This window comes from Aethalodelphis obliquidens, unplaced genomic scaffold (genome assembly GCF_003676395.1).
Source record: "Aethalodelphis obliquidens isolate GAN/ISIS:26980383/991018 unplaced genomic scaffold, ASM367639v1 scaffold26, whole genome shotgun sequence".
In the NCBI taxonomy this organism is placed as follows: Eukaryota; Metazoa; Chordata; class Mammalia; order Artiodactyla; family Delphinidae; genus Aethalodelphis; species Aethalodelphis obliquidens.
The window spans coordinates 9,213,118-9,226,829 of NW_020837970.1; the positions used below are offsets into that span (position 1 = coordinate 9,213,118).

The 13,712-nt window shown below is 34.5% G+C and overlaps 1 protein-coding gene across 2 annotated transcripts in view; it reads right to left on the reverse strand.

Annotated features, from left to right (window-relative positions):
• The window catches only part of VPS13C (vacuolar protein sorting 13 homolog C), a 174,952-nt gene that overhangs the window by 138,097 nt on the left and 23,143 nt on the right, over positions 1–13,712 (reverse strand). For both annotated transcript variants that reach the window (XR_003436379.1, XM_027123201.1), the window contains exon 5: positions 12,827–12,928. Coding sequence is in view for 1 of the 2 variants with exons in the window: in XM_027123201.1 (XP_026979002.1) it covers positions 12,827–12,928 (102 nt within the window). In the remaining variant the exon portion in view is untranslated. The remainder of the gene's footprint in view (positions 1–12,826; positions 12,929–13,712) is intronic.

A 13,712-nucleotide genomic window follows, 5' to 3' on the forward strand; every position in this document is an offset into this window, starting at 1 on the left:
CACCTAGAAGAGTTAAAGAACAAACAATCAGAGATGAACAATATAATAACTGAAATGAAAAATACACTAGAAGGAATCAACAGCAGAATAACTGAGGCAGAAGAATGGATAAGTGACCCGGAAGACAATGGTGGAATTCACTGCCACAGAAGAGAATAAAGAAAAAAGAATGAAAAGAAATCAAGACAGCCTAAGAGATCTCTGGGACAACATTAAACACAACAACATTCACATTATAGGGGTCCCAGAAGAAGAAGAGAGACAGAAAAGACTTGAGAAAATACTTTAAGACATTATAGTCAAAAACTTCCCTAACATAGGAAACGAAATAGCTACCCAAGTCCCGGAAGCACAGAGAGTCCAGGCAGGGACTGTTTCTCCTCAGTCCCAAGGAGAAACAAGCTGACACACATAGTAATAAAACTGACAAAAATCAAAGAAAAATTATTGAAAGCCACAAGGGAAAAACGACAAATAACATACAAGGGAACTCTTATACGGTTAACAGCTGATTTCTCAGCAGAAACTCTACAAGCCAGAAGGGAGTGGCATGATACATTTAAAGTGATGAAAGGGAAGAACCTACCACCCAGATTACTCTACCCAGAAAGGATCTCATTCAGATTCGACAGAGAAATCAAAAGCTTTACAGACAAGCAAAAGCTAAGAGAAATCACCACCACCACACCAGCTCTACATATAAATATATATGCACCCAAAATAGGAGCACTTCAATACATAAGGCAACTGCTAACAGCTATAAAAGAGGAAATCAACAGTAACATAGTAATAGTGGGGGACTTTAACACCTCACTTACACCAATGGACAGATCATCCAGACAGAAAATTAACCAGGAAACACAAGCTTTAAATGACACAATTGACCAGAGAGGATTAATTAATATTTATAGGACATTCCATCCAAAAACAGCAGATTACACTTTCTTCTCAAGTGCACAAGGAACATTCTCCCAGATAGCAATCTTGAGGAAAAAAAATGGAGCTGGAGGACTGAGACTCCCTGACTTCAGACTATACTACAAAGCTACAGTAATCAAGACAATATGGTACTGGCACAAAAACAGAAATATAGATCCATGGAACAGGAGAGAAAGCCCAGAGATAATCCCACACACCTATGGTCAACTAATCTATGACAAAGGAGGCAAGGATATATACAATGGAGAAAAGACAGTCTCTTCAATAAGTGGTGCTGGGAAAACTGGACAGCTACAGGTAATAGAATGAAATTAGAACACTCTGTAACACCACACACAAAAATAAACTCAAAATGGATTACAGACCTAAATGTAAGACAGGACACTATAAAACCCTTAGAGGAAAACATAGGAAGAACACTCTTTGACATAAATCACAGCAAGATCTTTTTTGATCCACCTCCTACAGTAATGGAAATAAAAACAAAAATAAACAAATGGGACCTAGTGAAACTTAAAAGCTTTTGCAAAGCAAAGCAAACTACAAACAAGACGAAAAGACAAACCTCAGAATGGGAGAAAATGTTTGCAAACAAATCAACGGACAAACGATTAATCTCCAAAATATATAAACCGCTCAAGCAGCTCAATATTAAAAAAACAAACCAAATCAAAAAATGGTCAGAAGGCCTTCCCTGGTGGCACAGTGGTTGACAGTCCGCCTGCCGATGCAGGGTTCACGGGTTCGTGCCCCGGTTTGAGAAGATCCCACATGCCGCGGAGCGGCTAGGCCTGTGACCCATGGCCGCTGAGCCTGCGCGTCAGGAGCCTGTGCTCCGCAACGGGAGAGGCCACAACAGTGAGAGGCGTGCGTACCGCAAAAACAAAACAAAACAAAACAAAACAAAAAATGGTCAGAAGACCAATCAAAAAATGGACAGAAGACCTAAATAGACATTTCTCCAAAGAAGACATACAGATGGCCAAGAAGCACAAGAAAAGCTGCTCAACATCACTAATTATTACAGAAATGCAAATCAAAACTACAGTGAGGTATCACCTCACACCAGTTACAACAGGCAACATCAGAAAATCTACAAACAACAAATGCTGGAGAGGGTGTGGAGAAAAGGGAACCCTCTTGCACTGCTGGTAGGAATGTAAATTGATACAGCCACTATGGAGAACAACAGTATGGAGGTTCCTTAAAAAACTAAAAATAGAATTACCATATGACCCAGCAATCCCACTACTGGGCATATACCCAGAGAAAACCATAATTCAAAAAGACACATGCACCCCAATGTTCACTGCAGTACTATTTACAATAGCCAGGTCATGGAAGCAACCTAAATGCCCATCGACAGACGAATGGATAAAGAAGATGTGGTACATATATACGAGGGAATATTACTCATCCATAAAAAGGAACAAAAGTGGGTCATTTACAGAGACATGGATGGATCTAGAGATTGTCATACAGAGTGAAGTAAGTCAGAAAGAGAAAAACAAATATCGTATATTAATGCATATATGTGGAACCTAGAAAAATGGTACAGATAAACCGGTCTGCGGGGCAGAAATACAGACACACGTGTAGAGAACAAACGTATGGACACCAAGGCGGGGAAGTGGCGGGGGTTGGTGGTGGTGTGATAAATTGGGAGATTGGGATTGACATATATACACTAATCTGTATAAAACAGATAACTAATAAGAACCTGCTGTATAAAAAATAAATAAGATTCAAAAAAAAAAAGAGTTGAAATTCTCACATAGTTCATAATCAATGACCAAACGATAGCTAAGGCATTACTCAATGGAAATTACAACCTATTCCAGTGTCCTTCTTTTATTTTAGATTTTAGATTTTAATATGCATTTCCAAATTAAAACTTATTTTTGAAGTTACATTGTAATCTAACATTCATTTGACCTTTGAAGACAGAAATTAAGTGGCAATGTGTATAAATAACACGTGGCATAAAAACTACTTTTACCTACCTTTTGAGCGATCAAGACCTTTAAAAGGTTTCTTAAAATGTTTTTTGTGCTTTTTACGTTTACGTCCTTTTCAGTGGAAGCATTTTAGTGAGAAAAGGATAAAATTCAAGTTAGCAGATGAGAGGACAGAAAAGAAAACAAGAGACTTCTTCCTGACAGCAAATTTTGGTACAACTCACCTTACTTTATTCTAAACTGATCTGTTATTTCAATACAAGCAGAAATTCACAAACCTTCTTTAGTCTAGAATAACCTTCTTTAATCTAGAAAATAACTTGGCAGGTGCAATTATACAAAAATTGGGTAAAATAGCCATACAGAATGCCCTTTATAATATTTATGACTGCTTACAGTATGAAGTTTAATTTCAGCATTACCAAAATATTGGAAATGTAATAATGACAGGATAAAAAGACTTTCAGAGAAAGGTTTTGATAAGTGTGTGGTAGGAACACAGGAACACAAATGAAATGAATGGGTAGGCTGCCGACAGATGACTTCCTCTGGATGATACACCTCACAAGCAGAATACTTTAATAACTTGAGGACATAAACAATACAAAAAGGGCAAAAAAAGTACATGGACTTGTACAGTGAAATTAGCTTAATAATTCCTTTAACACCTCATCCACTTTTATTTGGCACTGCCTCACTTCATGGCATTAACCCAAACCTATCTTACCCAACTTACAAATCGTTACATTCAACTGCCTATTACACATCAACTCCAGTCCACGCTCTTGGGGCAGCCTCTGTATGGTCTCCCCTGCCTCCAGTCTCCACTGTTACCGCCAACCTAACATCCTTCTATACCGCCACCAGACTTGCATCTTCTAAAATACTATTCAGGCCTGTTAATTCCCTGCTCAAAATTCTTTTAAAGGCTCTCTGCAGCCTGCCAGATAAAATGAGAAAGTGTTTGCATGACACAAAGGTCCTTTCATGATCCGACCCCTATCACCCTGTCCTGTTCTATCTTCTGCCACTCATCCTTGCACTGGATACTTCAGGAATACTACTTACACTTTCCAAAACAAACCGTAACTTTCTAACGCCTAATGCCTCTACATGTTTCATTCCCTGAACTTGGTTTCCTCTCCCTGAAGTTCTTTACCAGGCAAATTCCTAGGAGGCTTCCAAATCTCAGGTCCAGCACTACAGCCTGTGTGAAGTCTTCTTTGACTCTTCCAAGCATCTCCAAGGCCATCTACCCCTGCACCTTATATAGACTTCCATTAAGCAGTGATTACACTGTATTTGAAGTGTTTGCACAACTGTCTTGTTACCAGGCAGGAGTCTTCATTAGGACAGGAATTATCCTAACATCCAGGCACAAAGCACATGATACGTATCTGTTCAAATGAATCAAAAAAATCCACATCTGAACATTATAATAAAAATATAAGCTCAGTTAATGTTACATATATTTGAGAGAATATACATGATATTTAGCTTAAAATTTTAAATTCGTTCTTCCTTGATATTTTAAAGCAAATGGTTCTGTCACTACAAAAAACTAAGAATCAAATCCTGGGTTTTAAGAATAAAACCCTAAGTTTCAAGAAGAAAATATTTAATAAACGTATAACAAAATCTGGACTTTGCTATTACCAGTAGTTCTTGTCACAGTGATGTTCCCTAAGCCTTTTTCATTTATAAATTAAACATTCAGAAAAAGACTAAGTTCTCAACGAAATACCATTTGAAAAGAAACAGCTAAGAAAGCCAGAGTAGCCCTGAAAACCATCCCACTTAAGTAGAAAGCTTTTGGAGACAGGAGTTCAGCTGCCTGGGTTTAGAATCTACCATAACTCACTCTTCTCACCTGACCTCCTATTATCTTTCTGGTTTCACATTTGTTCTAGCACCTTGTTCTGTCTTTGATCTCAGTGTTAGATGCACCACGTTTAAACATCTTCAAATAGTTGCAAAATCTAATCTGAGTACTACATATTTCTTAAGAGAGCGTTTCTGTTTAATCAGATGGACAATAAATTCATGATCCCCAGTCACTGTCTAAAGCCGTTCTCAAATGTTTTGGTCTCAGGGTTCCTTTAACACACTTACAATTTAAGAACCTTAAATAGCTTTTCATTAGTGTGGGTTACAGCTATTGGTATTTACCATATTGGAAATCAACACTGAAAATCTTTTTAAAATTAACTCATTAAAAAACCCATTATGTGATAGTACAGTTAACATGTATTTATGAAAAATAACTATATTTTCCAAACAAAAAGTTGTAGTGAGAAGGGTGGCATGGTTTTACAATCTTACAAATGAATTTAACGTCTGGCTTAGTAGAAGACTGCTGGATTCAAATATCTGCTTCTGCCTTTGCTCTTTTGGTATATGTTGTTTAGATTGAAGTATGTGAAGAAAATCTGACCTAACTACAGATATGTAATACGAAAAGGAAGGAACATCTTCACGGTCTTTTCATGCAATTATGGATACTACACCAAACTCAACTAGTGATAGCTTCTTAAAGTTGCACCTTGGAAACTGAAACTCTGTCAGTGTATCTTTCGTCTGAATTAAAATCAGTCTACCTTGCTCTTTTATACATTCATAATTTTTTACCACCCACTGATAATATGGAAATATTGCTTCACTGAATTATGCAGATCTTACAAACACTGAGTCACTTTATTATTTAATATCAAAAATCACATTGTTAACACGACCACAACTCTCATCAGAAAAGTCTTTTAAGTATGGGAAGCCATCAAGCTCAAAGTGGCAAATACAAATTCCCCAAAATTCTAATTTTTGTTCAGAAACTCAAATCTTTTTGCTGGCAACAAACACTGTCAGTTGTTTTTTCTTAAAGTTGTATTGTTGAAATGTCTACCAAACACCCAAATCTGAGTAATAATAGTCTGTCAGCCGTTCTTCCAAATAAAATGGCTTTCCATGAAAAAAGCAACTGGTTTCACTGACAACCCAAACAACTGCACAAGTATTTTTCCTTGAGACAATTATCCTGCTTCAGTCTGCAGAAGTACCTTGTGTATGCTTCCTCTTTTGTCACGAAACTTCAAAGACACATATGCTCAAGAGCTGTAATTTATTAAAATTAAAATTTTTCTATTTCATCAATGATATTCTTAAGTAAAATTGGTGCTTTTTCCATTTTATTTTGTTTTTTACTGTGAGTGATTGGTAAGGAACAATACAATGGCTCCTAATAGTATAGTTCAGTGCCACTGCCTCGATTCATGCTAAGGCAGCCAGCAATTTTACACAACATTACTTTTGCACCATCAGCACCAATGTCAACATAGTGAAACATCAAATAATGTCTTAGCATTATTATGAAAATAGTTTTGACTTTTTGAAAACCACTGCTCTAGAAGTTTTGGGTTGTTTGTTTGTTTGTTTTTTAACGAGGAAGGAATATACACTCAAACTGAAAACAACGAAAGGATTATAAAGTACACACAAAGTCCTGGACAACTAAAGGTATCATCAACAAACTTATTCTCATTTCAGAATCATCAAATTCTAGGCCTAGTTTTTTTATCCAGGCTAATATACCTTTTTGGAATAAAAGGAAACTCTGAATCAATGAGGTTTTACTTTATAGTGACCTCTGTCTGTTTTGTTTTGTTTTTAGCAATGCTGCCCAATGATTTTGTTACAAGTTTGAATGGGCCAGTGGAATTCATTTGTATCCTGGAGGCAGGTTGCTCCTAGTAGGATCAGAAAACACTGCCCCTGGCAGACTACAGAAAGCTGGTTCAATTACAACCTACAAAACTGGACAGTGACCCATGAGTATCCCCATGCTATCTTTTATATTAAACAAAGTGACTCAAAGACAAATTAACATAGTCAGCCACACTTACTCAAGGGGCAAATTTGTACAAAGAGAAACTCCTTTCAGGGTAATTTCATTCAATGCTGTGAAATCTGCATGCAACTTATTCTTCCATTTGTCATAATGAACCTAAACATTAAAGAAGTTTCTAACAGCAAAAGTAATTATATCAGGGCTTCCCTGGTGGCGCAGTGGTTGAGAGTCCGCCTGCCGATGCAGGGGACACGGGTTCATGCCCCAGTCCGGGAAGATCCCACATGCCGTGGAGCGGCTAAGCCCGTGAGCCACGGCCGCTGAGCCTGCGCGTCCGGAGCCTGTGCTCCACAACGGGAGAGGCCACAACAGTGAGAGGCCCGCGTACCGCAAAAAAAAAAAAAAAAAAAAAAAAGTAATTATATCATAGTGCTTATTATTGTTTACATTTTGAGATAGAGACCCCACTTGCCATTTAATCAAAAGAAATTTTAAGTGTGACTGAGCTAATATAACAAATTCCTGAAAAGTTATAGGGAATACAGTTAAATAAATCAAATTACTGTGTAAAATATTAGAAATTATTATTTTAATGCACTTGGTAAACTTCCTAGGATACAAAAGAATCCTACTGTAAATCTTAAAGCAGTGAGCCTTCAAATTTGCCTTTTGTGAGGCTGTCCAGGACAGTAGTCTACAAGGTGCCTCCAAAGCTACTACAGAGGTGAAGCAAATCAGGGAGGACATGAGAAGAAAGTCACAGAAACATCTCTTATCAAGGTTCTAAATAAAGTCTCACTCAAAAAATAAAAGGTTCCAATTTATTGCTTTTTAAAAGTCTGAAAACCACTGCTATAGGAGAGGAATTGCTTAATTGAGAAACTACTATTCTACAGAACTAAAGTCAAAAAGGCAGTCCAGATCTGAAAGTTATCTATAGATCAAACTGTAAGCTTCATAAGGGCAGTGGATTGTGTCTGTTTCACCTCATGAATATTCAGCATCCAGCATAGTGCTTGCTACTAGAAGACATTAAGTATTTGGTGAATGAATAAAATGCTGAAGGTAGAGAAAAGGAAATGATGGTAAAGCGGAAAAACATGAATTACATTTCCATATTTTCTAAAAGGATGACACGTCATATGAACTCCATTAAAAGCACAAGCATGGATAAGAATATAATTTTGTATGTAGCTGAATATAATTAACCATGCATACCCACCAGGCTTGATGTCCTTGTAAACAAAGTTTTCCAAGCCATATATGAACTCCCCTGAATGTGCGCCTGCATCCGCATGGCAGCGATAACCAAAATGCAAAGCGTTTAAAAGACACCTTTAATTTTACACATAAAATATGTCTAAACTTAGTTCAAAGAATTAGAAATCATGTAACAGAACAAGTAAAATCCAGTGACACCAAAACAACTTACTTCTAAGGAAATATTTTCAGTGACACCATTTTCATTCTTTCAACATATAAACTTTGTTTTCATAACATTAAAACAAAAATTCTTAATAATTAAAATAATAATTTCAAATTAAGCAAAACAGACAAATATCAATTATGGCTAATGTCTCATTGATTTGCCAAATTTTCAAAGAAAGCAAAAATCTGTTTTGGTTCCCTTTTTCCCCACCATTTTGCCCATTTTCAGAATGAAATATTGCTGTGATATTTATGCTAATTTTAGAGTCAGCTGAAATGAATTCATCTTACTTTAGTGTATGTTCCCTTTCAGACACATTGTCTGAATCCCTTCTATCCATTCTTGTCAGTGATGGCTAGGTAGCACCATCTTCCATTTCCCTCCTCAAATCCAGCCTAAACACCACTACAAGCTTACCTTCCTAAAACACAGCTGTGATCACATCACTCTCCGGATTTCTTTTAAAAAGGTAAAACTTACTTTCTCACTGACTACCAATTAAAGTCCATTATAAACCAGAGTCAAGAACCAGACTGAGTTCAAATTCTAGCTCTGTCATTTTCCAGCAGCATAACCTAGAACAAGTTATTTAACTTCCAGCTTTCTCAACTATATAATGGGAACAATAAAAGCCTTTATATCATAGAATTTTGACTATTAAATGAGTAAGCTGACATAAAGCATTTTGAAGAGTGACCCGCAAATAGTAAATTCTCAATAATTATTGTCATCACCATCATAGCATTCAAATCTCTTAAAACTGACCTAAACTTAGCTTTCCAACTCACGTCCGGCTGTGCTATCAAATTTCCAAATTCTTAGCTGCTCCCCATACATGCTCTACATTTTTTCTTTTCACTGTCCCCTTTACCATCACTGTCCCCTTTACCTAGAATGCCCTCTCTCCTTTCTGCATACTCATCCTTTAGACTCAGCTGAAATATATACCTTCAGTGTCCACCCTGATCTCTGGCTGAACGTAATATGCCCATTATGAACTCCCGTAACACTCTTAGCTATAGCTCTTTGATAAGACTCAACACTCTCTCCTATTTATCACTATACATGAAGTCTTTCAACAGTAGGCTCCAGGAATTTTCTAATTTTTGTGTTTCCAACAATCTGTTGAACAGAATAGCATCAGACTTCTCAAAAGTACCTGGAAGTTAGAAGATTTTGCCTTCAAAATTCTAATTTTAAACCCAGCATTCTATCCCCAGCCAAATCAAACAAGTATGGAAGTAAATTACAAATCTTTCAGACTTGAAAGGATTTTTAAAATTATATCCAGTGTATCCTTTCTTAAAAGTTATTAGAAATGTTCTAGCAAAACAAAGGAACAAACTAAAAAAGAACAAAAGGCAAGGGACCCAATGAATTAAAACAGAAGAGCAGTGAAGACCAGTTCCAGGATGACAATTATGCAGCAGAACTAAAAAAACAACCAGTTCAGAGAAAGATCTCCAAGAGGGACAGGGGGACAGGGAGAGGACCAACAAATGGGTTTGGCCAATTGGAAAATAACACTGATAGTCATATGATAAATAGATTTCATGTAGTACACAAAAGAATTGAAGATAAATTTACAAAGAAGACCAGGCAAGAAGCATTTACAAATTCAAGAAAAACAAAAGGCTACATAGCAAAGGAAATATAATCACAATACATTATTTGAACTATGCAGTGAATAATAATTATATTGTCATAGTAATGTAAATTTTGACTCGTAATTGGACAAAAATTATGATATAACCATATTGTGAGAAGACAGAAAGGGGAATTTAGGGTGAAAAAATTGTAGGAGAGGTGAACTCCTTAACTACTGTAACAGGAAATCCAAAATAGTGCCTTACATTAATACATTAGACAACAAAGAAAGTTAGTATTTCTAAAATAGATGGTTCCCTCTAAGGAGTGGATCTAGAGGGTAGAGAATGGTGGAATACGAAACTGACATTTTTCATCATAAGTCTTTTTGGAAAAATTATTTGATTTTAGAGTTAATGTTAACTCTAAAATTTTAGAGTTTTTGATAAAATTAACATTTTAAAATACAGAATCTATATAGTATTTAAAAATCTTTTGGCCTCACTAGGAATTTAATATTTCCCTTTACTTTACAATAGCCTTTCCAGGAAAATAAGCTCACTACAGTGAAATAAAAGAAGAAAAATATCAAGAAAGTTTATTTTTACAGTTAAGCAAGCTCTCTAGAAATGAATTTATATTTCAATTTTCTTTTTTTCCCACATAATAGTGGGCAGTACTTTATTTTAACAAATGAAAGAAATTAAGTAAAAATAATTTTTTAAAGCAGATCAGCCTGAGGACTCTATTTTCATCATCTAGTGCTTATAATTGAATCACTTCCTCTCCTTACCTCCTAGTCTCTATACATACACAACAGTGCTTTTAAAATCAAGAAATAAGTGGAAAAATAATAAGTATGAAAAATAAAGTATGGTAATCAAGTCAAAACTATTAATTAATAATGGTGAAATAGAAAGCACCTAAAGGCCAGGGTTGTCTTATCATTCATACGAATAACATTACATGAACGTAGGATCCATATTCACACAAACTAGAAAAAATACTTATATGCAGTCAAGATAATTAAATGTATTTCTTGACAATTAAAGGAAAAAACCTCTATCAACATATTTCCCAATTCCTGAATTCATCTTTTATACTCAGAAACACATTTTTCTGACAAATCTAATGTAATAATGTTAAAACTGAGTTTCACTTTCTGAATTTTAGTTCTACCCAAAAAAACCTAAATTTTATCATCCAAGAAGCTACAATGTAATGATTATATATTATATAAGCCTAACAGCCCCATTTACACAAGCTTAATACTACAGATGTTCATCCCCTATATATTTATCAGATCATCCTTAATAGCCTCTCTGACAGACACAAACATATAAGTTTCCCTAAGTATTGAAAACCCAGGAGTCAAAATTTCATAGGCACTTAATACAAAATGTATAGCAGGTTATCATTTTGCTGATTGTCAACTACTAAAACAGGAGAGAGTATATACCATGCTTTTTCTTATAGTTCACTGGAAACACTAAAATATTTTTTAAGCAATCACAGCTATTTCCATTCCAAATAAAAAAAATAATGAGTTTGGGGTTTGTTTCTCAAGAGGGAAAATATAACTTAATTATACATATTATAAATTATTATAAGTGTATAACTACATCTTATAGCAATATATCCAAGCATATATAAATACACCTATTGATGACTACATATAATTATATCTATTTGTGTTAAGAAAACAGATTTAATCTGAATTGATTCAAGAAAGAAATAAATAAAATTTTAGTGCTCTCCAAGCCTTTTTCCTCATTTTTATAAAACTACTTCTAATTAACCAAAATTGAATAAAAAGAAATACTCACACTGAACTGTCATAAAACAAAACCACTACCACCTTGCTTTATCTGGTACATAAAAGTACTAGAAATGAAGAAAACTGTTTTCATGGAAATATAGATCCTTAAGTTTCAGCAGAAACATAAAATATGGTTAAATATGAAAAGCGAAAGGAAAAAACATGTTTAGGCTTTTAAAAAATTCTACCATTAAGACAGCCTCTGTATTTTAAGTATTTAGTACTTTTTTGTAAAAGAATCAGTAATTCTGAGTAAGAGAAAAACACTTGTGGCAAAAAGAATTAGAATCATTAATAAAGAATTTTAATCAGCAAGCTATTTTTAAGAGAGATTTCTTATTGATTTAAATAAATATCAGCAGCTTAAGCTAGGAAAGATAACTTATTATAATATCTAAACATAATTTTTGTCATTTCTAACTCAACATTTGCCATATTTTTTAAGAGAGACCAAAGAGAAATGCCTTAACATTTTTAGTACCATCTTCTTTCATCACAGAAATATATAAACATGCTACCGAATGACACAAAAATGATGTAAAATGCTATAACTCTCACACCCCAATCTGCAATTGGGGTATGATTTGACTTGAAAGAGAAAACCAAACTTGGAAAGGCTTGGAAAACTCCTTCAACTCACCATCCTACAGACTACTCTTTTTCATCCTATCCTTATTGTTGCTCCATAAAGCAAATTAAAATACTCACCAGATTTATTTTTAGATAAAAACAAAACATTGAAACTTGAGACAAGATGTTAAAATGCTGAAATCTGCAAAATCAAGTTTTTAAAACTATCATGTATAATATAAACAGATAGCTAGGAAAAGAATTACAGCACCATTTCCTCTAAACATTATTTCACTATATTAATATACCAAACCTTATTATCTTTCAACAACACGTGTGAAAATGCAGACAAAGAAACCATTAACCTTTGGGAAAAACAAACAGGCTTGCAAGAACTCAAAGAATTTGGGAAGTCTCCATTAAGTAGCACAGTAGAAATGACTGGTAAGAAAAGTAAGAAAATTTAACTGGCAGTGAGATAAAATAATCACAAAGGCAGTGATTCCCAAGTGTGTGTCATTAAAATCTTTACAATCAATATTGTGAGAGATGATTTTAAAAGAAGATTCTTTCTTTGGAACTACAACTTATGAAGGCCTATGAAAGAACCCTCTTTACAGAGCATTAAATATATCTAAAATATAGGTATATGTACATTTATCTAAAACATAAACTTATTGTACCTTTCTCTGCTGCTTTTTGAAGGGCTTCTTCAATTCGGGATAACTCTTTCTGTTTAATATCTTGCAAGGATTTTTCTTCCTTTTCAGCATCATATTTAATACCTAAAAATGTATAGTTAATTCACACATCAGGAAAGGCAATTAATAAATAAATAAGAAAAGTTCAGGCTCATTATAATATTGTATTGTGTGTGTAATAAGTAATTTTTTGTAAGTCAAAAAACATTTATATTCTTTAGATTGGTTTTACAAAAAGCTTAAACATAAATGATTCCTATTTATTTACAAAGCTTACATCAAAAGGAAAAGGACAGAGGGAAAGGAATTAAAGGGAGAAAGAAGATAGGAAAAAGGATATCTGGGGAAAAGGGTGAGTAGAAAGGTGAAAGGGAGGAACAAAGAGAAAGCTGAATGTATACCAAAAAATTTCCAGTTATTATACCTGAGCGGTAAAATTTTGAGTAACTACAAAAAACATGTAATATTCAATACCCGCTGGTATCAATGTAAGATTGATAAAAAGACTTTCAGAAAGTAATTCAAGAACATGTATCAACAATCATAAAACATATATATCCTTTTAATCTAGTAATCTCATTTCTGATCATGTATCCTAAGGAAGTAACACAAAATGAGTAAGATATCTATAAGAAGGAGGAGTTTATAATGTTCCCTATAATAGCAAAAAACAGTTGGCAGACCATAATGGAATATCATATAGCCTTTCAAAATTGTCACTATCACCATGAAAACTGTGAAACACATCAAAAATATATATATTAACCAAAAAAGCCAGATCCAGTTGTATATATGATAAATGCTACATCAAATCAAGCACGTATACAGTAAAGACTGGAAAACAAAAGGTAAAAATAAAAATTGTTTC